The following is a 23,170-nucleotide window of genomic DNA, read 5'->3' as shown; positions in this document are numbered from 1 at the left end:
CTCAGAACCCATAATAGATCAATCTTGCGGTATTCAGATGACCGAGAAGGTGGACATATCAGGCTATTCTGCGTTAAAGGCTGAGTGAAGCGCAGAGGAACGTGTTGTGCTGGAGCATCAGCAGATATTATACGATGGAATTCTGGAGGGACACTGCTGAGGGTTGTGCTTCTCCCAATAGTTGTATGCCCTTTGTTACCTTCGCAAAAGCGGAAGGTTATGTTTTGATCGCTGTGTATTTATTTGTATGTCTGTGTGTGTGTGTGTGTGTATGTTATTCGCATAACTCAAAAAGTATTCAACCGAATTGCATGAAATTTGGTGGGATGATTGGTTATTATACGGGACACATTTGATTAGATTTTGGGAGCAATCGGGTCAAAGGTCAAGGTCAAGGTCACGAAAAGGTCAAAATCGTATTTTAGTACAGTACAGAACAGTAGCTGCGGCGAAGGTATGCGCTCTACCGAGTGCCCGTTCTAGTTTAATATATTTGGTGGGCCCCGCTGAAATATGGCCATTTGCGTAACATGAAGAGTGCCCTTTCCGTTTTTTTCTTGTTTCTTCTTGCATATCGAAGTTATCAGCTGCAAACTGCATGAATTTGCCAGGAACAACACTCTCATGAATGAAAGTGTTGTCATTATTCTGAAACATTGATAATTGCGTTTGAGCTATTGAGGAATCTATTCTATTGATCGTAGGATAACTAATACTGTCACCTGCATCATGCAGATATTCTATAAGTTGTTTGGACCGTGTCATGTGGTGGACAAACAGTCCTGTCCCAATATGTTTTGGCGTATTCTTTCTCCCCATCGAGACGTTATAGACAATGTTTTGGCCAATGTTCAGGATTCGTTGATGCAAGGCGGGCGCAATGTCCTCATCGTTTGAACCTTGGTTTGAAGTGTCTTTTAGATCAGTCTCATCTTGTAGAATCCATTTGATAAGTAAGTAAAGACTTGTTGGTACGCATTGTTCTGCCGCCTCTTGATTCAAATTCTCATAACCGCGATGACCTGCAGCTTCTTTCAAATCTGATTTCAGCTTAGTTGCTACTGTATGCAAAGCGTGCAGGAAATAGGATTCGTGACTAATCTCATCACTTGTACAGCTTTCTTTACATGTAGATATCTGTTGTTTTGCAATCATCGCCCCAATAGCATCTTCAGTGGTAGTGGCTGCAGGAATCAGAAGCAGAGGTTGGTTGGCTAGTCGCTGTTTGCGGAATAGAATTCGGTTACCATAGTGCTTCTGTAGTTTGTGTTTCAAGACGTGTGTCCGGCATGATGGATTGAGAATTCCAGATCGTGTCATAAGATAAATGTATTTATCGGTCACAATGTCCATGCTATAGATGTGGCCACTCTGAAAGCCATTGCCTAGTATCTGTATCAGATCTTCGAGAGCGGGGTCAGTTGTAATCCCAGTGATTTCACTGGGGTGAATAGAACGGCTGATTTTGTCTGCTTTGTGTTTGCAAGAGGAATGGTAATGTGCTTCGTACGCTATCAAATCATTTTCCCCAATTTTGCATTTGAGGTTTTGATCATTCTTTGCCTGACTGTGGATGCTTGCAGCTACTTCATCTGACTGGACTTGGTGTACTTTTCCACGCTTACGACTCTGGCAATAAATACACTGCTTCCAATCAACCTTACGTATTACTGTGCGTGTCAGTGGTTTTGTGCTTGAACTCGCATCACCCGCATCTACTGCAGCAGTGGCTTCCATGTAGCGTTTCTTGACAAGGTCAATGTTGGTTTGGTTTGTGAATGAAGCATAACAGTTTTTGTGCCATTTTGCCTGTTTATCACTGAGATTTGTTGTTGTTGCTTCTGATTGCAGTCGTTCTATAATGTCAGTGGTTTCAATCTGAATTATATCTTGAAGGGCTGAACATACTTTCGCAACGCCCTGATGACTAGCGTTAGACAAACCGTCAGTACCTTGGCAGAATAGGCATTTTAACCAATTCGTCTGCAACTTGCGCCTTTTAACAGGCATCACCGCTGTAGGCTCAATAATCTCCTTCTGTTCCGTGTTAGACGCCATGGTTACTAGGGAGTAGGATTCATCAGCAGCAGAGCAGCAGGACACCGGTTTCAACGTATTGAAATACAAACGAAAAGTATAATAATAAACATATCTAGGTCATTGATTTACAATTAAACGAAAATTTATTCACCTTTTGCCGCTGATAAAAAATGTAATTAGATTCTAAAGAATAAGTAAAATGAATACACAGGTTAGTATGTGATGGTCTGGAATGAACCGGGCGCCAGATCCGAAAACATATGTATATACATGATATATGTATGCCATATGGACATTTTCGTTTTCATGAAAAATAAGGGGGTAGCCTTAGTTTTGCTTCACTGAGAGTTTATTAATGGTATACATTTCTTGATTATGTGATCTTATTTTGAAGGGTAATAAATGGGGATGATTTTGGTGCATCAAACATATAAATCGGTCATATACGTTTGGGGTTATGAACAAAATGATGGGGGACGAGAACCTAAACTGAAACGGAATTTTGACAAAATTTTGAAGTTTTTGGTGGCTTGAAGAATGAAAAGCTAAGATAAGGCCTTATGGTGGTACTCTATGTGTGCAGTATGTCTTTCCGGTCAATTTGATACCATACAAAGCTCCCCACGCTGTATATTTGTCCATGTAGATACGTTATACCAAATTCAGTAAGTGGTGGAAATGGTGTACACAAATGAATCAGCAAAATGCTTATAAATCGGTAATGCACACCTATCTAGAATTAAAACCGGGCATATCTACTGCCCATAGGACCCCTCCACCAAACTATATAGGTTTCAGGTATATACACTGATGCGTGAACGGAATCACTAAATAAGGCACTTTTTCCAATGTGGTTCCTGCACTATGAATAGGAAGAGGAGATGAGAGAAACCCATTCAGGGCCACAAGTTGACTACGACTAGAGATTAAGTCCGCAAGCCATGCGTGGAGATTTCCATGGATACCATAGGAGGAGAGTTTGGTGAGCAGAGCTGGATGCCAGACTGTATCTAAGGCATGTGATATGTCAAGGGAGACGGCTCTAATTTCCTGTTTGGCATTGAGGACCTCCATCCATTGTTGAGACAACAGAAGCAACATGTCCAGAGTAGAGTGACCTGGTCTGAATCCAAATTGATGATCAGAGATCAAGTCATTGGAGAAGAGGAAAGATTTGATATCCGAAGTAATGATGGATTCCATGACTTTGCTGATAATTGGGAGATGGCTGATTGGTCTGTATTTGCAAGGATAGGTTTTTGCACCTTTTTTGTGCAAAGCGGTGATGTTGGCTGATTTCCAATCTGATGGCAGATGACTTTGAGCAAAAGAGGGTGAAGAGAACAGAGAGAGGGAGTGAAAGAGCGGCAGAGCAGGATTTTAGGACTCGTGGGCTGATGCCGTCTGGTCCAGTTGCAGAATCAGAGTCGAGGATTAACAGAAAATTCTCCACCTTGTCAGGAGAAAAGGACACAAGAGTCCAGGAGCAGGTGGGTATGACTGGGTATGGTGTGTACAGAGAGGGATGGGTTTGGGACACAAGATTTTGAACATTAAACAGCATTTGCATAGTGCCTCACTGATTTGGGAAACCAACTATTTTTAAGGTCAAAATGTCAAAGGTCAAATCGAGGTCAAGCTTCTAATATCTATTTTCATCTGAAAAATCATCAATGTCAATCCGATTCACCTGAGCTTTGACTTGGATTGTCAATTATAATCTTAATGAAATTGACAATTTGATGTATCGATGGCAACTTTTTATTTTGGGGAGGGGTGGATTTTGCAGGTATCATGGTCTGCATGATGTCTTCTTGTTAACTTATTTGTTTAGAAGAGGAGAGGGCAGTTGGTTGCTAGTTGAATTGACATAGATGACAGGTTGAAAGTATCATGAATCCTCAATATACTTCATACACAAAGGCCCAAAGATTGCACAATCCAATCGGTGTGCAACTCTCAGTTCTGTCTAGATCCATGTACCCTCTATCCCTTTGCTTCTTTGTACCTATCTATTATCCCTGCTACAAGCACCCTCCGAGCAAGAGCATTCCATGCATTAACAACTTTGAATGAAATATTCCTGCCTCTCTTCTGCGTTAACTCTCAATTTTCACTTTCAACCTATTTAATTGTGTCCTTTCTCATGGAAAAAGATTGGTCTCACTGAGCCGCTCCATACCCCTTGTATTTCATTATCTAACCCTGGAATCATTCTAGTAGCTTTGCACTGAACCCCTTTCATGACCACAGTGCCTTGAGTCTTCTTTTTCATTACATGCTACATAACTGCACCTTAAGCCTGGTGTTGGTTTAACCGTTAAGGTGGCCTGGCTTAAGATCTTTGGTCTTGACCTTTAGACCCTGTCGTGCCGTTGAAATAACACCAGTTGGGTTGACTCAGCCTGTCATCCTTCCAAGGTCGGCAAAATGAGCACTGGTCAGCTTACTGGTAGCAGGGGCACTGCATCAGCGCACAACTGCGCTTCCAGAAAATGATGCAACCCTACCTCCCCCTCTCACCCTTCATCTTACCCTACCCCTCCCCTCCCCTGTCCTGCACCCGATGCTCCCCCTCTTCCTTAACTGTATGAACCTCAAACATCCGGGGCCTTCGCTCAAACCTGATTGTTCTCTCCATTCAGGTTGCTTCTGACAAACCAGACGTAATCTGTTTAACAGAAATTTTCCTCCTTCAAGATGTCTCTGATTCTTTAATATCTCTTCCTGGTTACTCCCTCCTCCGGTATGATAGACCTGAGCCTCGTCCGGGTGGTGGGGTTGCTATCTTTATCAAAAACTCTCTTCCTCACTCTTCTTGCACTGCCCTCTCACCACCCCACCCCCAGGAGTACCTCTGGCTACGGCTTCCTCTCCACTCCCACCTTTTGTTCATATGTGTTTTATACCGTCCTCCAAACAGTGATGACTCCATTTACATTTCGCTGTCTTCCAGCTTTTATCTTTCTTTCGCAACTTCTATCCACTCATCTCAACTCTCTATTCCTCATATGTGGTGACTTCAACTGTCATCATGCCAGCTGGCTAGGTGTGGATACCTCTCTCACCAGCCATTGCACCTCAGCAAAGGACTTCTGCGACTCATTGGGACTTTTTTTTTTTTTTTTTTTTGTATACAAGATCGAGGCTCGTGAAAGAGCGAAAATTAATCACACAGAAAGACAAACAGACACATAAAACAAATAACATCGGGAGCGGTAGACAAGATGGGGAGAGAGGGGGAAGGACACAAACACAACATTTGAGAGCAGGGACCGAGAGACATGGAGACATCGAGAGATCTGTGGGAGGGAGAGGGCTTTGGGGGGGGGAGGAATGTGAAGGGGGGAGGCATGTGAAGGGGGGGGAGGCATGTGAAGGGGGGGGGGGGGTGGGAGAGGTATAAACATATGGACACTGCCAGGATTTCCAGGAAATAAGTTGGAATTTCAAACAAGGTGGATCTGGGGTGAATTAGTGGGGGTAGAAAAGATCAAGGTTATGGATGGGGGAAGATAAGAGATGGTGGTGAACAGCTGTTTTAAAGACCTGGAGGGAGGAGAGGGATTGAAGGGAGTGTGGGAGTTTGTTCCACAGGCGGGAGAAAAGAGGAATGAAAGAGTGAAGGTGAGCAGAGAGCCGAGATTTCGGCAGTTTAACCATCAGAGGGTTGCTGGCAGATCTTGTGCGACCTGTAGGAATATTTGGGGGACAGAGCACGGAGAGAGCTGGGGGAGCAAGGCCGGAGAGGAGTCGGTAGAAGACAGAAAGACCACCTAACTGCCTGCGGTGAGTGAGTGAAAGGCCCTCAGAGATAGCTTCATCGCGGGAGATTCCAATGATTTTGAAAGCTTTGGATTCAACAGCGTGAAGCCGAGCCAGGTGTGAGGCAGGAGCACCAGCCCATAGGGGAGAACAGTATTCCATTGAGCTGCGGATGAAAGCCTTGTATGTGGTGAGGAGCTCAGGTGTGCCGAGGAAGGACTTCGCACGACGGAGGATGCCCAGTCGGCGACTGGCTTTGGAGGCCAGCTTGGAAATGTGGTTTTCCCAAGAAAGATCATGGCAGATAGTGAGACCCAAAAGCTTGAGTGACAGAACTTCTTGGAGAGGATTGTTGAGAAAGTAGATGGGAGGGTTGTCCAGTCGATCTTTTCGGAGAGACATAGTAAGAGAGTGAGATTTGTCAGGATTGAAAGACATGTTCCACTTGTTTGACCAGTCTGTGATTTTGTCCAGGTCTTCAGAGAGTGAGGAGGCAGCAGACTGCCTATCTGAGGGAAGAGGAATGGAGCGGCAGAGAGTGGAGTCATCGGCAAAGAGATAGAGAGGATTTTCCAGAGAGTCAGAGAGATCATTGATAAAGACCAGAAGACTGACACAATCTGTCAATTTCCCGACCCGGATCTCAGTTAATGGAGTATCTTCTCTTCTAGACTTGGTTATGACTAACATCCCTGCAAATGTCTGATGCTCTTCTGCTCCAATCGGTTCTTCTGATCATGTGCTTGTTAAAGTGGATATATCTCTGGCCATTCTCAGAGAGCCTCCTCAGCGTCGACGAGTCTGGCATTTCACTCAGGTCGACACATCGAGAACGTCTATTACATGCATTTTGCGTAAATGCCAATTTCAGACCTTGGGCTCTCACTAACTCTAGCAGTGACTTAATGCAATAGCAATCAGTGATAGAAAATATCATGTCATAAGCTTTCAAGAAATGTTTGGTTCACGTTCCTGAGGTTTCTGTTTCTTTGTAAATAAACGTTTAAAGTTGTATCACTCTTTTTGAAACACCCTATATATATATACACAACACTCCAATTACAGACTTCCGGTTCTGTGTCTGAGTGCATTGGACATTGATCGTGCAATGCTGTCATTCAGTTCAACGTTTTCCGGACCAGATCCGTCACGACTTTCTCTTGTCTTTTTATCTCTATGTTGCTGATTGCTTTCATTGAATCTTCCGTGTTTAACACTAACAGTACCTTGATGTGGTGTATTGTAAAATTTGTGTCCCTTTGATTGTCTGGACTACTCGTCAAGGCCTCAGCTAGTGAGTGAGCAAATGCTTATGCTCTAATGCTGTATGCCTCGTTCTGCTTTCTTTATCCCAAGCATTGGCCTTTCATGTTCCTTAACTCTATCTTAAACCCCCCTACTTGCTTCAAAAAAAAAAAAGATTTTCTTTTTCACTCAAAAAAAAATCATAAACTCGTTCTGTATTTTCTTGCTTCATTCATTCTCTATATCTTCCTTTCTCAATACCTCCAAATTGAATCTTTATTTAATTTATTTGTTTCTTACTTTAAAAGCATTTGATAAAATTTTTAAACATGCTTCACTTTTGTTATTTCTCTGATGTGTTCTTCTTCTTCATCACAAACTATTCATGTCCCCTGCATCTCCCCCCATTTTACCTTTTCCCCCTCTCAGCTCACCCCCCCGCCACCTTCCCTCTCAGCTTCCCCCCATCACGTTAAAGCCCTTCTTTGCCCTCCGCTGTACCCTTTCCTCTCGGCTTCCCCCTGCCACACCCCCTCTTTGCCCCCCCCCCACAAGCCTTCTCTCAGCAATCCCCCCCCCCCCCCTCATCACTCCCGCCTCCCTGTGCACGCCTTCTCTCAGCAACCCCACCCCTACCACGCCCCCTCTCAGCTTCGACACACCATTCCCCCTGTCGGTTTCCCCCCCCCCCCCCCCCCCCTCAGTCTGGTCCATCTCAGCTTCTCCCATAGTCGCACCCTCTCTCAGCTTCCATGCCCGCCATGCCCCTTTTCAACTTCACCCCATTGCTACCCTTTGCTATGCCATTTCAACTTCCCCCGCCACGCCCCCTTTAGCTCCCCCTACGCCAATTTCGCCACGATGGGTTGATGTACCATAATTTGTCAAGTAATTGTCTTTTAGCTATTCAGCAGCGCAAAGGACTGCTGTGAGTTCTGCAGTCTTGACATCAGAGATTCATCCAGTTCAACTGGTTACATCCAATTCATTCAGTTCAAAAGTTTTCTTGAGATTGATGCGAGGGATTACTAAATCCCAATCTCATTTTTGCAACAATCGATTTCCTTTCAACAAACCCATCTCGATGTTTGTGTTGGTTCTTGGATAAGGAATGAATTATAGAACATGTTTCTCTCTCTGCTTCATGTTTTTCATGAAATGTCATTTCTTCATTTGCTAAATCAACTTCATGTTTGTACAAATCTGCTCAAGCCCATTTTCTGGGTCTACTCCATGGCTTAGGATTTCCACCTTCTTGTCTAATTTGTTCCTGGTCAACAAAGCATATCCAGGTCGATGCAATTCTCTTGGAATCCGAGATCTTGTAAATTAACTTCCTGATAGCGATATCCTCTATCATCCCCTGTTTTATGAATCACTTCCCCATCTCCACTTTACAAATCAATACTTTTATTCTTCCACATGCTAAACATATTTCTATTCTAATGAATGTATTATTTTAAGTTTTCACATATGAAGTATTTTTAGAATCACCTTTTCTCAATACGCTTAAGGCAATACATTTTGTGTGTTTCCATTTATGAAGGTAGAGATATTGACAGCACTTCCACATATTTATCTTGAACACAGCACCTCCAGAAGACTCCACCAGATGGGAATGCGAGAAAAGGAATGATGGAGAAGATGAAGAGACAAGTTTGACAGCCAAGAATGATGTGGCTGATGTGCTCAGCAATGACGAAAGTGCAGATAAAAAAATGGAGGAGGTGCTAATAGAACGCGAGGAACAAAATGTGCTTTCAGTGTTCCCAGGAACCGTAGGGAAAACCACGAGCATGATTCCTGATGAGTGTGTGAATTCAGGCAATGGAACTGATATCGTAGTTCAGGTAAAAAATAACTCTGAGAGCCAGGTGGAAGATGGGACATTTTCAGAAAAAGTCGTCGAGATAGTTGACGTCACAAATACTGAAAATGAGAGCAACAATGGTGAAGGCAAAATGAGCATGCCAGCATATTCCCAGCTCCACATTGTGGGATCTGAGAAGACAACATCTCCGACACTCGGTCTGGAGGTCACAGGTTCCAAAGATTCGAGTTCTTGCGTTTCAAGAATCGGTTCCAAAGTTGGGACGATGCTGGTGGAGGAAGAGGATGACGATTATGCGGATGATGAGTTGCTGGCAAGGCCCATTCCAATCCTTCGGAAAAAGAAAAGAGTGGGAGGTATGGAGGAGTTGGTTCTTCGAAGCTTTATCAATGTCATTAACAGTATGATTATTGTTATTATCATCAAAGATCATAATGGAATACATGTTGTGTTACTAGTTATTGTTGTATGTGTACATTGCAATAAGTTAAATGAAGAATATTCCATTTGTGTGTTTCAGGATCCTCTGTAGCCAAAGCTTCAATGATAACCTCTTCCAGCACCTGGGAAAGTGGGGACCCAACTTTTTTTGTCACACCTGATTCATCAGTTGACCCTGCTGTTTCCTCTGTTAAACCAGACAAGACACAGGTAGTGCCAGGGTCATGTGACTGGCAAGCTGGAAGCGTGACTGATGATGGGATTGCGATGGTTGAGAAAGGGATGGAGGAATGGAAACAGAGTTCTGATGAACAAGTTTACCTGGAAAAATGTCTTGTAAGAAAGATGGTGAGCGGTTTGAAGGACAGGACAGATGGTAGTGAGAATAATGCTGGGGGTTTGGTGAATGTCAAAGATAACGTGAATGTGAAATGTGAAAGCTCAAGGAAGGAAGTGGATCGAGAAGGAGTGCAGTTTGAGGAGCAAGGCAACCCTGAGAAGATATGGTGTGATTGGCCGGCAGTAGAAATGCCTGAAGTTGAAAAAACAAAACACGAAGGATCAACAATTGAAGAGTCTGGTGATACAAACATAGAGCTTATGATGGTTAGCGGTGTCGATGGGATTATAGAAGGTGATGAAGTGGAACAGAGAGAGGTTGAGGCTCCAAAGACACTGTGGCAAGTGTGTGAACCATGCACAGAAACCTTGCAGCAGTTTCCTGTTCCAATACCTTTAATCCCTGCTGACATCTCTCAGGAAATTCCAAATTTAGTGGACTGCTCTGATTGGCATGAAGAAACGGATGAATTTGAGGTTGGGAAAGATTCAAAACCTGAATCCCTTCCTTGTTTTGACATGGATCGGCACACCTCCGGGACTAAACCTGAAATGGCATTGTCCACAGAAGACGTGTCTGACGCGTTCAATGATCCACAAGTCCCTCACAGCCTATCATTTGAAGAACATCATGCGGAGTGCTACTCCATTGTCCCTGGTGATGGGACCACGTTACAACCTTTGTTTGAGGAAAACCTTGAGAAATACAGTGTTGCAGAGAATGTGCTTCATGCCGTGTCTGTGGATAAGGTTGCTTGTGAAATAGATGTCACACCTGCCATGGATATGTTACCTGAAATAGCTGCAGTGCCTGAGCTCGCAGTAGATTCACTGGCAGAGAAAATGAATGAGCAGGCAAGAATCTATCAGGAAGAGGAATCGAGCGATGATGATTTGGACATCTATGCAGGTGGAATCCAAGAATCGTCGTCTGACACAAGTTTCACTGAAACCACGACTGCCGTGGACTGGGAGCGTAAAGCAGCAGATAAAGTGGGTCCGATGATGGAGCGCAGCTCTTCGGAGCTGCTGCCATCCGATGATGAAGGGGTACAAACTTCAGTGACTCCGGTGAGCCTTGTTTATAGATGAGGTGAAAAATTATGTAAATGAGGATTATTTTAGCAACAACGTTTTATTTTAAGAAGGATGGTTTGTGATTTTGGTTGTTTTTTTTGGGTTTTTTTAACACCACATATGCTTGTATTCCATCCAGCGCATTATGACTGATGCATAATTTTCCATAAAGGTGTACAAGAATCACAGGCCCAATATACCTTTTGATGTGTGTGTAGTTTAATTTGTCATAGAACTTGGATGGGGGAAGGATGGTATGATCAAACCTGGGAGGATTTGAGCAGATTTAGATTTATTGTGTACATTTTAGTGCTTGCAGATGAGACCGCTTGAATTTGTGTGCAGGCTGCAGAAAGCTGGGTGGTGTATGCCAGTCCAAGCCAGACCGTGGCATGCCTTGCTGCATCTGACCGTCACTTATGGTGTGTTGATCGCCGAGGTGGCCTGTTTTACTGCCCCATAAGTTCTCCAGATCCCACAGGCCTACGATGGAATAAGTATGAGGAAGGAGTCACACAGGTTGCTGTTTCACCCTCAGGTGAATAATGTGGGTTAGGAGTAGATACGAAATGACTTCTGGCTGGTACACATGCTCCCAATGTTAGTTCATTCTGATTCTGATGTTCGTCAGTGCTGCCAAAGCAGTTTCTTGGCAATGCTTACACTGGATGGTTTACATATTTGAAACAACAACAACAACATGCATTTTAAAGGCCATTTTCCCTGCTAGAGCGGGGATTAGCCTTGCGGTCCCCATGACAATCTTCTCCATTTTGCCCTATTTTCTGCATCTCTCCTTGTTAAACCCCTTGCCCGCATTTCTTCTTCCACCATCTTTAGCCAAGTCTTTCTCGGTCTTGCCCGTCCTCTACTTCCTTCTACATTCATTTCCATCAATCTTCTCAACCAGTCACTTTCATCCATCCTCAACACATGACCAAACCATCTCAACCTGTTCCTCTTCACAGCATCAATCACAGGCCCTATTCCCATCATCTTTCGCAATTCATCATTTGTCTTCCTCTCTCTCAACGAGACTCCGCACATCCACCGAACCATTCGCATTTCCACCCTTTCCAGCCTTCGTTGCTGCTCTACGTTCATCACCCATGTCTCGCTCCCATAAATCATAACACTTCTCACACATACAGCATGCACCTTTCCCTTCAGCTTCAACGACACTCCCCTCCTCATCAGCACGCCACTCAGTTCCCGAAACGTCTTCCATGCACATCTCACTCCAGCAACCGTTGCCGAGTCTGATCCACCTTCTCCATTCAGCATGTCTCCGAGGTAGCAAAATGTTTTCACACCTTCCAGCTTCACGCCGTCTCCAAGATCCAACTCAACATTTCCTCCATCTGCAGCTCCCTCTGTGCACACCTTACATTTGAATGTAGCTGCCACACTGGTTAATGACCCTCTCAGACCACTACATTTTTGATGAACCCACTCAGCGCACATTGTACATTGAATGGAGTTCACTCCGACACCCTTCCTGCACTTAGCACATGGCCACTTCCCAGTTCTTTCCACCTCACCACATGCTTTACCACTTGCCATCACCTTCAGCTTTCCGATATTCACCTTCAGACCTTTTGTCTCCATATATTCCTTCCACTTGTTCATCTTTTCCTTCAGTCCATCCATACTTTCCGCAATCAACACCAGATCATCTGCATACAACAACTCCCACGGTAAACCCTCCTTTACGTTCTGAGCCAGCACCTCCATCACAGCTACAAGTAGTAGTGGACTTACTACCGACCCCTGATGCACTCCCACCTTCACCTCAAACTCACCACTGTTCCCGTCCTTCGTCCTTACAGCTGTGCGCGCTCTTTTGTACATTGCCATCACTACTCTGATCAACCATTCCTCCACTCCTAACTTCCTCAATGCCCATGTCAATACTTCGCGTGGAACCCTATCGAATGCTTTCTCCAGATCAACAAACCCAAGAAACAACTTCCTCCTCTTCTCCATGTACTTCTCCTGCAACTGCCTCACAATAAAGATCGCGTCTGTCGTTCCTCTTCCTGGCATAAATCCAAACTGCATTTTGTCGATCTTCTCCTTCTTCCTTATCCTCCTCTCCAACACCCTTTCCAATACCTTCATTCCATGCTCCAATAACTTTATCGCTCGGTACGAGCCACACTCCAGAGGGCCACCTTTCCCCTTGTATAGAGGGACGACGGTACTCAGTTCCCAATCCACTGGAATGCGGCCTTCTTTCACCACAAGATTACAGATCTCTGTCATTCTCTTCACACCCCAACTTCCTGCTGCCTTCAACATATCTCCCACAACTCCCGTCGGCCCTCCCGCTTTTCTACTCTTCATTGCTTTTATCGCTTCCTCAACTTCCTTCTCAGTTATCTTCTTTGCCGGTCCTAAAACTGGGCTACTCTCTATGTTGCCATCCCATTCATTCTCTGCATTCAACAGCATTTCCATATATCTCTTCCATCTTCCTTTAATTCCATCTGGGTCCACAACGATTTGTCCCACTTCATCCTTCAAGCAACTCACCCCCATCACATCACACCTCTCTTTCGCTATCTGCTTTCGGCGGAGAACTGACGGACGGAGGGACGGCATGCAAACCTACAGTCCCCTCCGGTGTACACCGGTAGGGGACTAATAAATGCAGCTCTTTTTTTCAGGATTAGCTGGAAGGCAGTATTTGAAATGATTGGAATTAAGTTAAAATGATTGACAAACATTAACACGTTATTAGTCCCCTACCGGTGTACACCGGAGAGTACTATAGGTTTGCACGCCGTCCCTCCATCTGTCTGTCTGTCAGTCCGTCAGTCCGTCAGTCTGTCAGTCCGTCACGCAAAGAACAGCTTTCCGGACTTTTTTTCCTAAAACCCTTAATGCTAATGATTTCAAACTTGGTACATGGTTTCCTCATGATAGGTTACAGATCAAGTTCGAACTTCACGACGTTTCGATCATTTTTGACAAAGTTATGGCACTTTGAACTTTGGTAATTTCCCCAACAGTTTTCCGGACTATAATTTGGAGTGCGGTAAGTCAAAGCTGTTAATATTCCTTGTTTTAACTCCAATTTACATTCTGTTTTCACTTTTAGTGAGAAGTAGGGGTCTGCAACCATTCATAAACTTTACTTGGTGCAAATTGGATAATTTTTAGCCGAGTTACCTCAGACCATGAGTTGGTAATTATATAATTCACACAGTGCAATATGTGCAGGCCGCTCCACGGAGCGACCTTGCGGGCTTATTTTAACTCAGATTTACAGTCTTTTTCCCCTTTTAGTGAGAAGTAGGGGTCTGTGCAACCATTCATGAACTTTATTTCGTGCAAATCGGTTAATTTTTAGCCGAGTTACCTCAGACCGTGAGTTGGTAATTATATAATTCACACAGTGCAATACATGTAATTTTCCCAACAGTTTTCCGGACAACAGACTGCCGGTAGGGGACGTGTATTGCAGCACAATACTCAGAATGCTTGTTCATATTTGAATCTGCTAAAAGAGGACAACTTTTTAAAGTATGTTCGAAAAGACATGCAAAACTAGAATGACACTCGGTAGAGCGCATACCTCCACCAGGCTGAACAGTTTATGTTTTGTATCCCACTGATAGGCCGAATCTGGATTCGGACCTGAACCAAAATCTAATCGGCTTGTTCTTGTCACCTAACCAACTCGTTCCCCAAGTTTATTCATAACTCGTCCACAACTTTTTGAGATATCTTGTTCACAGACAAACAGACGGGTGAAAACATAACCTCCATCCACCTTCGGTGGAAGAGGTAAAGAAAGTAATTATATATCTTTATGATTGTGATTAAAATAAATAATTGACTTATTGATGTATTTTGACACTCATAGTTTTTATGGTTGGTAGATGTCACAATTGTTATCAACACATGAATTGGATTTAGATGGGTAAATGAAAATGGTTTTGATGAAGTTTTGATTGTATTTGCTTTTATATTGATTTGATTTATATATTTTTTATATTTTATATTGATTTTATATTGATTATTATTTGCCAGTACAAAGGGGGGATTAAATGCAAGAGATATTGGTTACCTATCAGAAGTAGATTTGGATTATCCAGAAGAGTTTGAGGGGAAACGTAAAGAGCTTCCATTTATGTCAGTAAGAATGAAACCAGATGCTAAAATTAAGAAATATATTGACTTTGATATACAAAATCAAACATTAGCTGAAGGTGGTTTTGAAAAGGATTTCTACAACAGGTGAAGAAATAATTACGTTTTTGGAAAAACTATGGAAAATGGAAGAAACAAATAAGATATTTGATTATATACTTATTGGCACTTCCAAATTAATTAATAAACCTAACTATAATAATGATAGAAGTAATTAACAAATAATTTATAATGGCCTTGTGCTAGCATTTTGTTTATGCAGCGAACTCCTATTTTGCTCCGATGCATTCATTGTATAGTTTAATTTTTATTTTGTGTAAATGTTAGTGTCTAACTCTTTTAATGAAAACGGTCACTATAATGGAGCAGTGGAAGTAATTTTCCATAAGTAGTCCAATGTTCTGTCAAGGAGACCAAGTAAAATGGCCAATTCTGTACAGTTAGGACTTCTGTTAAGGTTATTTCTTCTGTACATAAGGACAAAGTTATTCATCTAAAATTGACCTCTTCCTTGCAACAGGAGCATTACTGTGGCGGGTGGATGCCGAATCGGGACGGGTTCTTGCTTGCTCAAAAGGCTCGGGCTGGAGCCGTTGCCACTGGTTTGAGGCATCATTGTCACCCACGGCACACATTGCGCTCAGCGAAGGCTCAGGGTGGATTGTGGGCACCGATGGACAAGTCTGGCTTCAGCCAGGTTGGTGGAGGAAAAAAACAGTGCTGGGGATCCAGTATTCATCAACCATGTGTTATATCCCACTGACCTCTTTCATCATCCTTTACATCTAAGTTAATACTCCCTTCCATTGGGAGGGGTGCTATGCTGTACAAAAATATAATTAGCCCCCCCCCCCCTCCCTCCACTCCATACTAAACCCCTGGGATTATGAAATGTTTGATCCCCTAAACCTTCCGAGTTCCAATAAGCAGTTTTAAACTTTTCTATCCAGCAGTTCACGAGTGCATATATAAATCAAAACAACATACTCCCACAAACAGATACTTCTCAAATTAGAGCAATGTATGATTTATTATTTGACTTGCATTTGTTGGATGTCATGTTGAGGATGAACCAGTGAGTATGCTTCTCTTAATTGCAGTACTTATAATGGAGTATTTGACAAAGAGTAATAGCTGTACAGACAAACAGATAATAAAATGCGAACAGAACTACAAAAAGCACACGGATGCAAAACAAATGAGCAATTGTGTGTCAGGATTAGAATAGGGAGAATGAATGAGTGATTGAATTAAATAATTGGGGCTCAGAGAGAGAGAGAGAGAGAGAGAGAGAGTAGAATAGATCTGATGTGGGTACAGGAGAAAACACAACATGATGATGGGTGGACTGCTTCAATGACTGGAAGGAAGATGAGGCAACAGACACAGGGAGTTGGTTCCCATGATAAGGTAATTGAGAGATGAAGGGATGTAGTTAAGCATACATCTTTGACTTGGGGAGAGAAACCAAGCCTGCATTTTTGAAAGAATGCATGTGACCTGGAGGGGTATTGGGTGGGGGCTGTGGTTGTATTGAGAGGGAAGATAAGGTGAGTTCAAGCATTGGGTGAGAAGCAATCACTGGAACTCAGCATATTGCCAGAAGATTGAAACAATCCAAAAAGCATTGGAGTCAACAGACTCCAAACGAGCAAGTTGGGGAGCAGCTGCATCAACCCAGGGTGGCGACGCCATACTCCGTTGTACCTTTGATGATGACTTTGTACACTGTGAGCACTGTGTGGCTTATAATAGATGTTGCTTTGTAGAGAATCCCAAAGCATCAGCTGTCTCTAGAGGTGAGTATGGAGATATAGTCTGTCACAAGACAGCTTGAGACAGATAGTAAGGCCTGGGAGTTGCACCTTTTTCATGTGTTGAACAGAAAAGTAAACTTGGGTTCAAAAGCTGATCCATGTGGATGGACAGAATGAGAGGTTGAGGCCTTCCTGCATTGAAATACATTTCACATGTAATTGACCAATGACTTGACTTCTCCAGATCTGTAGAAAGAATCAATTGCTTTGGCTAGCAAATGTGAAATTTTGAAGAAACTGGAGCAATGTCTGATAATCAGATCCATCATGGCAGAACACTTGCGAAATCTACAGTATATGACGTTAAATATGCCAAGGCAAATCTCCAAACATTTCAACGAGTTGATTTGAGCTTTTGAAAGCCTTGGATATGCTGTGCAGTTTTGTGGGCACCACTGAAAGGAGCAGACTTTTCAAATAGGACTCGTGCATTGTGGGAAAATACGTGACAAGTGAAGTAATTAAGGTTCTGTTTCCGAATAAGCTGAAACGGTAGAAGATGTTAAATCCAAATGTTAAACCATCCAAACAGCATTAATAAATCTTGTTTTCTCTTTTTCATTTGGTTTTGTTTGGTTCTTTTTCTACCCCGAGAGACGGAAGAATTGGGGGGTGTGGATAGCTGGAAAGAATAGGCTGGAAATGGCTTCAAAATGGTGTTCTTGCGTGCATGGGAGTATCGGCTTGCTTTGGAGCAATTGTGCTTTGTGATAGCTGGAGGTTACTGGCAGACTGCATGCGCTCTACTGAAACCTGTGGGTGGGGGATAAAACATGGAAAAGGCAGAGCGTCCAAGACCAGAAAGGGGGCGGTAGAGGACTGAGACCACCCACCTGTTTGCGATGTGAAATTGATGGGCCCAGGGACACCACTCAGCTTCATCGGGGAAAGATTCCAATGATTTTGAATGCCTTGGTTTCCATGCCATCAGGCTGAGCAAGGTGTGAAGCAGGAGCGCTGGCCCAGATGGGAGAGCAGTATTCCACTGAGCAGTGGACGGGGGCCGTGTAGGTAGATAAAAGTTGAGATGTACCAAGGAAATACTTTGCACGATGGAGGATGCACATGGTACTGACATGGAGGGGGTTGACCCATTAATGGATGTGAAGGGGAGTTTATGTTGACGAGTCGGTAACCTTTGTAGACTAGACGTCTTGTGATGCACGTTTCAGACCACCACCGTTATTGATTGAAGCGCAGAGTGGTAATAAAATCGAAGGTTGAGGATTGTGGCAGGAGAGAACTTAGGGTAAAGAAAAGCCCGAATGAAGCACGTGTCACGTGTCAGATCAAAGACAGAATGGGCACGTTCGCTAGCTGAGGCCAAGTGGTGTAGGCCTGAAACGAGGACTTGAAATTCGATAATACACACCAACGAGGTACGATTAAGACATGGAAATTGGATGAAAACACAATTAACAACGCAGATGAAACGATCACAGGCGGCGGGTCGGGTTCGGAAACTCAACTTTGATGAAGTTCAAGGAAGCACGTATGAAGCAATGTCTAACATGCTCAGACCCGGAACCGGAAGAGATTGTACATCAAGTTGTATAATTGCATATAAAGTTCCTTTGTCTAACACTTACCCCTCTCCATTTCCTCCAGGACTCAGTGGGGAGCGTCCTTGTTCGCATGGAGTACAAGTGGCCGGCTGTCCCTTGCTTGCGCAAATTTCAGTACGTGGTAGCGTTGTCTGGGCATTGACCTTTGATCCCACCTTGCCTCTTTTGTACCGTGAAGGTGTTAGCAGTCTCTGCCCACAGGGTGAGAGATGGCTCCCTGACAGCATCAGGTTAGTAGGTTAGGTTATTGCTCATTGAAGGCATTCTTCCTCTTTCTCTTTGCATCCAGCCTTAATCAGCATTGTATGTACTTGTTAACTTAAAATTCAGTTTAATACTATACAGAACCATCCTTGTCTTTTTTGCCAAAGTAAAAGAGCATTTGGTTATTCTTTTTGCATAATAAACAGGTATCAAATATAAATTCATACAAGTTTGTTCACTCCAAGATACATTACATGGTACCCTGACGTACCAAAAGTTGTTGGCCATTTTTAATGTATGTATTCATTTTATTGAAAAATATAATTTTGAGCTTTGTCTTAAAACTAGAAAGGAACGAAACCCATTAGAAATACCCTTTAGAACCCGTTAGTATTATGTTTGTGGGGGTAGATGATCGAATACCATAGTATAGGCAGGATTGTATAGGTATAGCATGGACCATGGATGAGTAGGAGACATCTCAATGTATTAAGTAGGGAAACTGTAGCTTAAGGTTGTTTACGTGTTTTCACATGAGGAGTGAAGCTATGGTAATTAGATAGGGGTTAAAATTAGTTTACTCCCTGTATGTGATTGCCCTCGGTGGTTTTTCCCTACGTTTTTACAATTACAACATGGCCGGCCATAAAAGCATCCATAAAACAACAACAACCATCCACTACAAGCAGGCAGAGCCGTTCAGCAACTAAGCCCTGCCTAAAAATAAGATGGTAACAAGCAGACTATGCCCCTGAGGTTCGTGATTTTGTCGGTGTGACGTCAGGAGAGAAGCTTCGAGCAGGAGGAAGAAGAGTCGCTCTCTCGGTCGCTTTTGTCTCTGGCTCTCGGCTGCGGCTGGCTCGTGTGAGCTTGTGAGAAGACTTTTCGGGAGCTTTTTTGTGAACTTTTGCAAAGTTGGAGGAGGAGGTGTTATTGGTCGGGTATTGGTGTTAGTGGTGCTCTTCGTGGGAGCTGGGGGCCGCATTGTGCGTGCTGGCCCGGAATTGAGAAAAGAGCGTTTTGGCGGCCGCTTCATGGCTCGGTGTGCTCACTTCATTGACCGGCGCCATTGTTGCAGCATTTCCCGCGCAAGCGGCTTCAGGCCACCTTGTACTGCTGACCTCACCAGTTTCAACGGCCGCCAAGCTCACCAAAGTGCTCGTTGGGACGCCAAAGCTGAGTGCCGGCTAGATAAAGGAATTTCCTGTTATTTTATTTTATCTTTCCCCTTGTCTGTACAGGCAGTCCCCGGGTTACGAACGAGTTCCGTTTTTAAGTATGTCTGTAAGTCGAATTTGTATGTAAGTCGGAACAGTTGCATACGGTTCACATCTGGCGTCAATTAGTCAAATGTTTGTCTTCGTATATAGTATATATTTTACCTAAAACATATATAGGTATAAAAAACATGAAAGAAACATTTCTTAAACTGTTTAGATAGAAAAGAAAAGATAATGATTAAAGGTTAACACTTACTCTCGTTCCAATTGATGTCTTGCAAACCTTGAAACGATCTTACCTTGATATATCTCTCCGAGATGATGGGCCTGGTGTTGGAGAGGATGGACCTGGTGCTGGAGAGGATGGACCTGGTGCTGGTCAATTTTCTTAAAGTAAACATCAAGGGTGGTACCCTTGATGTGTGTGTGTGTGCAAGTACCAGTTCACTGGTAATTCCCTGCTTGTCGTAAAAAGGCGACAAAAAGGGTTGGCGGCAGGAAGGGCATCCGGCCGTAAAACATTGCTTCAAAAAAGGGGACCAAAAAACAACAACAACCACGGTCCCCGAAAAAGGCCAACCCCCGCTTTGCGGGGAAAGATGGCCTCTAAAAGTGTTTTTTTTTTTTTTTTTTTTTTTTACATCAAGGGTGGCTTGAACAGAGCTTTTCTCATATTTCTCTTGTCTACCGCTCCCCTTATTATATACTTTGTGTGTCTGTTTGATTTTTTTCTCTGTGTGATCAATGTTAGCTCTTTCATGAGCCTCGATTCTGTATACAAAAAAAAAAAAAATGTTTTTTAAATTTTTTTATCATAGGCTTTACGGAGGTCGGTTCGTAAGTACGGGCGTTCGTAAGTCGGGCGTTCGTAACCCAGGGACTGCCTGTATTTGAGTCCCTGTGTGGAGGTACCTCAGTTAGAATTTAAGTTTTTACCACAACTTTATTTCATTTTCATTAAATCCTTATTGTTGAATTGTATTGGTCGTGTTTGCATGTTTTGTGGTTTCGGTATAAACCCTGTGCTTTCGTTCAGGTAAGCACCTCACTGCCTTCCATCCCACACGTGCTAAAAAGTACCGCCAATTTTTGGGCTGCCGCCTTGGGATTAAAAAACAATCGGCCATTCGTCACCCAGTGGTTTTAATTGCTGGGTGACACGACAGTATTATCCTTTAGATTTACCCTTTAGAATTACCCTTTAGAATTACCCATTTGAATCGCCTTTTAGAATCACCTTTTAGAACCATCTAGAATTACAATTTAGAACCTTTCAGAATTGAACACAGTGGGTTAAAAAGGTTCTTATTCTTCACTTTGGCAGGCGGATGGAAGGAAGGACATAGCCAAATATTGAAGCGGCTTCACCGCTTAAATATATATATGGCAATCCTCTATACTCATGCTACGGCCGTAGGCTGAACACATGAGTATTGCAATGATCCCATCTGTATGTGTGTTTGTTTATGCAAAATTGAGGATTCACAGGTATATTGGTTGGTTCAGTGTGTTATCCCGTTCATGTTTGTTTGTTTTGTGTAGTTAGTCTGTTTGTCGGCAGAATAACTAGACAATAAAGGCAGCTAGAATGGCCAAATTTGGGACAGAGCTTCATGTTGTGAATGTCTCGGATGAGCTCATCTTTTAGCTCAGAAGGAAATATCTGCAAGTTAAATTAGTACAGTATTAAATTTATTCACACTGTGGCTATGGGTGAAGTTGAAGTTGACGCATGTTTTATCCACATTTTTTTCTGAATACATACATAGTCGAGGTTCATGGAAGATCTAGTACACTGAACATATCAGGACGCAAAAGGACCAGTGGAGAGAGGGGGGAAACACTACAGCAGAGATGGAGGCCTAGATAGGGGGAGACCTGGACAAACAAAGGGTGGGGTGAGGAATGGGAGGCAGGAGAGGATACAAAGTATGGACAAGGACAAGAAACACGGTCTCAGGCATCATTCCAGAATATCTCATAAATACCCGATTGGGTTCAGATCTGGTGACTGAGAAGGCTATGACATGGATAACATCAGTGTCATGCTCATCAGACTACTAGGTTACCACAAGTGGTTGTGGGCATTGGAGTTTCTCCACTTGCGGCCATGCTAGGCATAATTATAGACAACCATGCCTGTGCAGCATTTTTATCCATGACCTCGAAGCATGCTGGGATGGCTCTAAGCTCTTTGGCACTTTGGCATGCTGGGATGACACTTTGGCTCTAAGCATACTGGGATGTTATTTGCATAATTAACACATGGGCCACACCTATGTGGAAGCCATTGATTGGTGTCCCTCATTTACCCAGGTGTTTCCATTTTTTGTCCACTATGTGTACATACATACATACATACAATTGCCTCATTTAATACTAGCAGGAGTTTGGAACAATAATCTATGGTGTATGGACAACTTTGCCATAAAGGACAAAGGATAGATCACATAGGGAACGACAAACAGTGAAGTACTTAACCTAATCCCTGAGCTAAATAGCATGCCCCGCCCCCTCGTGACAGGGATGAAGATACACCTTAATCCGACATTCGGGCTAAACAGGTCCTCTACTTATTACATGGTGGTGGTTCTTCTTCTCCACAACAGTCGGAGCATGTTACCGACACAAATCTACCTGACTACATATCACTACCCCACCGACATAACAATATATTAAGTTCGGAATCAAAAACAAAGGTTCTGTAATATTAACAGTGAAATAGAGAATTGTGAGACCAAATACTTTTGTCAATTTCAACTTATTTTTAGAGAAAATTGTGAGTTATTTGAAAAATGTGCAAAGGTGCCAATATTTTTGGCCACAACTGCATATATGTTACAACCTAGCTACAAGCCCCGATATACTTGTCTGGACTGCTATTGTCATCTTCCATGCTCTTTACGGATGATGTTTATTTTTGAGTTTATTTCAAATATAGTTTACAAGCAAGAAAATTGACAATATTTTATCTTTTACCAATATTGTGCTCATTGTTGCATTTCATGCAGTTTGCAGGAAGGTGTGCAACCGGTCAGCTTAGCACTGGGGGATGTTAATCTCTTGTGGATGGTTGACACCAATGGACAGGTGTGGTTCCGTCGTGGCGTGAGCCCAGATCATCCGGCTGGGGAAGATGACCACTGGTGGCAGGTTTGTATTTGAGACAAAAGGCTGTTGGTGCACAGATATAAGGGGGCAAATTGAGAAGTGGGAATAGAGTTTCTCCAAATCACGATCACCCGTGCCTGTTTGTGAGACACGGCGTGTACTATCTATCGACATTCAAATAGACATCGGCTGCATCTCGTGCAATCGCTGGAAGAAGGCAGCCAAAATAACTGACCTCGACTAAAGTCAGGCTTTGACCATTTTGGTCGAGGCCAGTTATTTACACTGACCTCAACTTAGGGTGACATTCATAGAAATAATCATCAATGAAACAATATTCACCAGATTTGATGGTTA

General features: G+C 43.2%; 1 protein-coding gene across 2 annotated transcripts in view; it reads left to right on the top strand.

The window, feature by feature from the left end:
* The window catches only part of TECPR2 (tectonin beta-propeller repeat containing 2), a 133,111-nt gene that overhangs the window by 58,743 nt on the left and 51,198 nt on the right, over positions 1 to 23,170 (top strand). For both annotated transcript variants that reach the window (XM_078784804.1, XM_068128439.2), the window contains exons 8-13: positions 8,641 to 9,237; positions 9,402 to 10,732; positions 11,084 to 11,276; positions 15,417 to 15,593; positions 18,322 to 18,508; positions 22,714 to 22,855. In XM_078784804.1, the coding sequence (XP_078640930.1) occupies positions 8,641 to 9,237; positions 9,402 to 10,732; positions 11,084 to 11,276; positions 15,417 to 15,593; positions 18,322 to 18,508; positions 22,714 to 22,855 (2,627 nt within the window). The remainder of the gene's footprint in view (positions 1 to 8,640; positions 9,238 to 9,401; positions 10,733 to 11,083; positions 11,277 to 15,416; positions 15,594 to 18,321; positions 18,509 to 22,713; positions 22,856 to 23,170) is intronic.

The sequence above is a fragment of the Myxine glutinosa genome, chromosome 9 (genome assembly GCF_964187855.1).
Source record: "Myxine glutinosa chromosome 9, kmMyxGlut1.1, whole genome shotgun sequence".
Taxonomy (NCBI): Eukaryota; Metazoa; Chordata; class Myxini; order Myxiniformes; family Myxinidae; genus Myxine; species Myxine glutinosa.
This window is presented reverse-complemented; position numbering and strand designations above follow the sequence as displayed.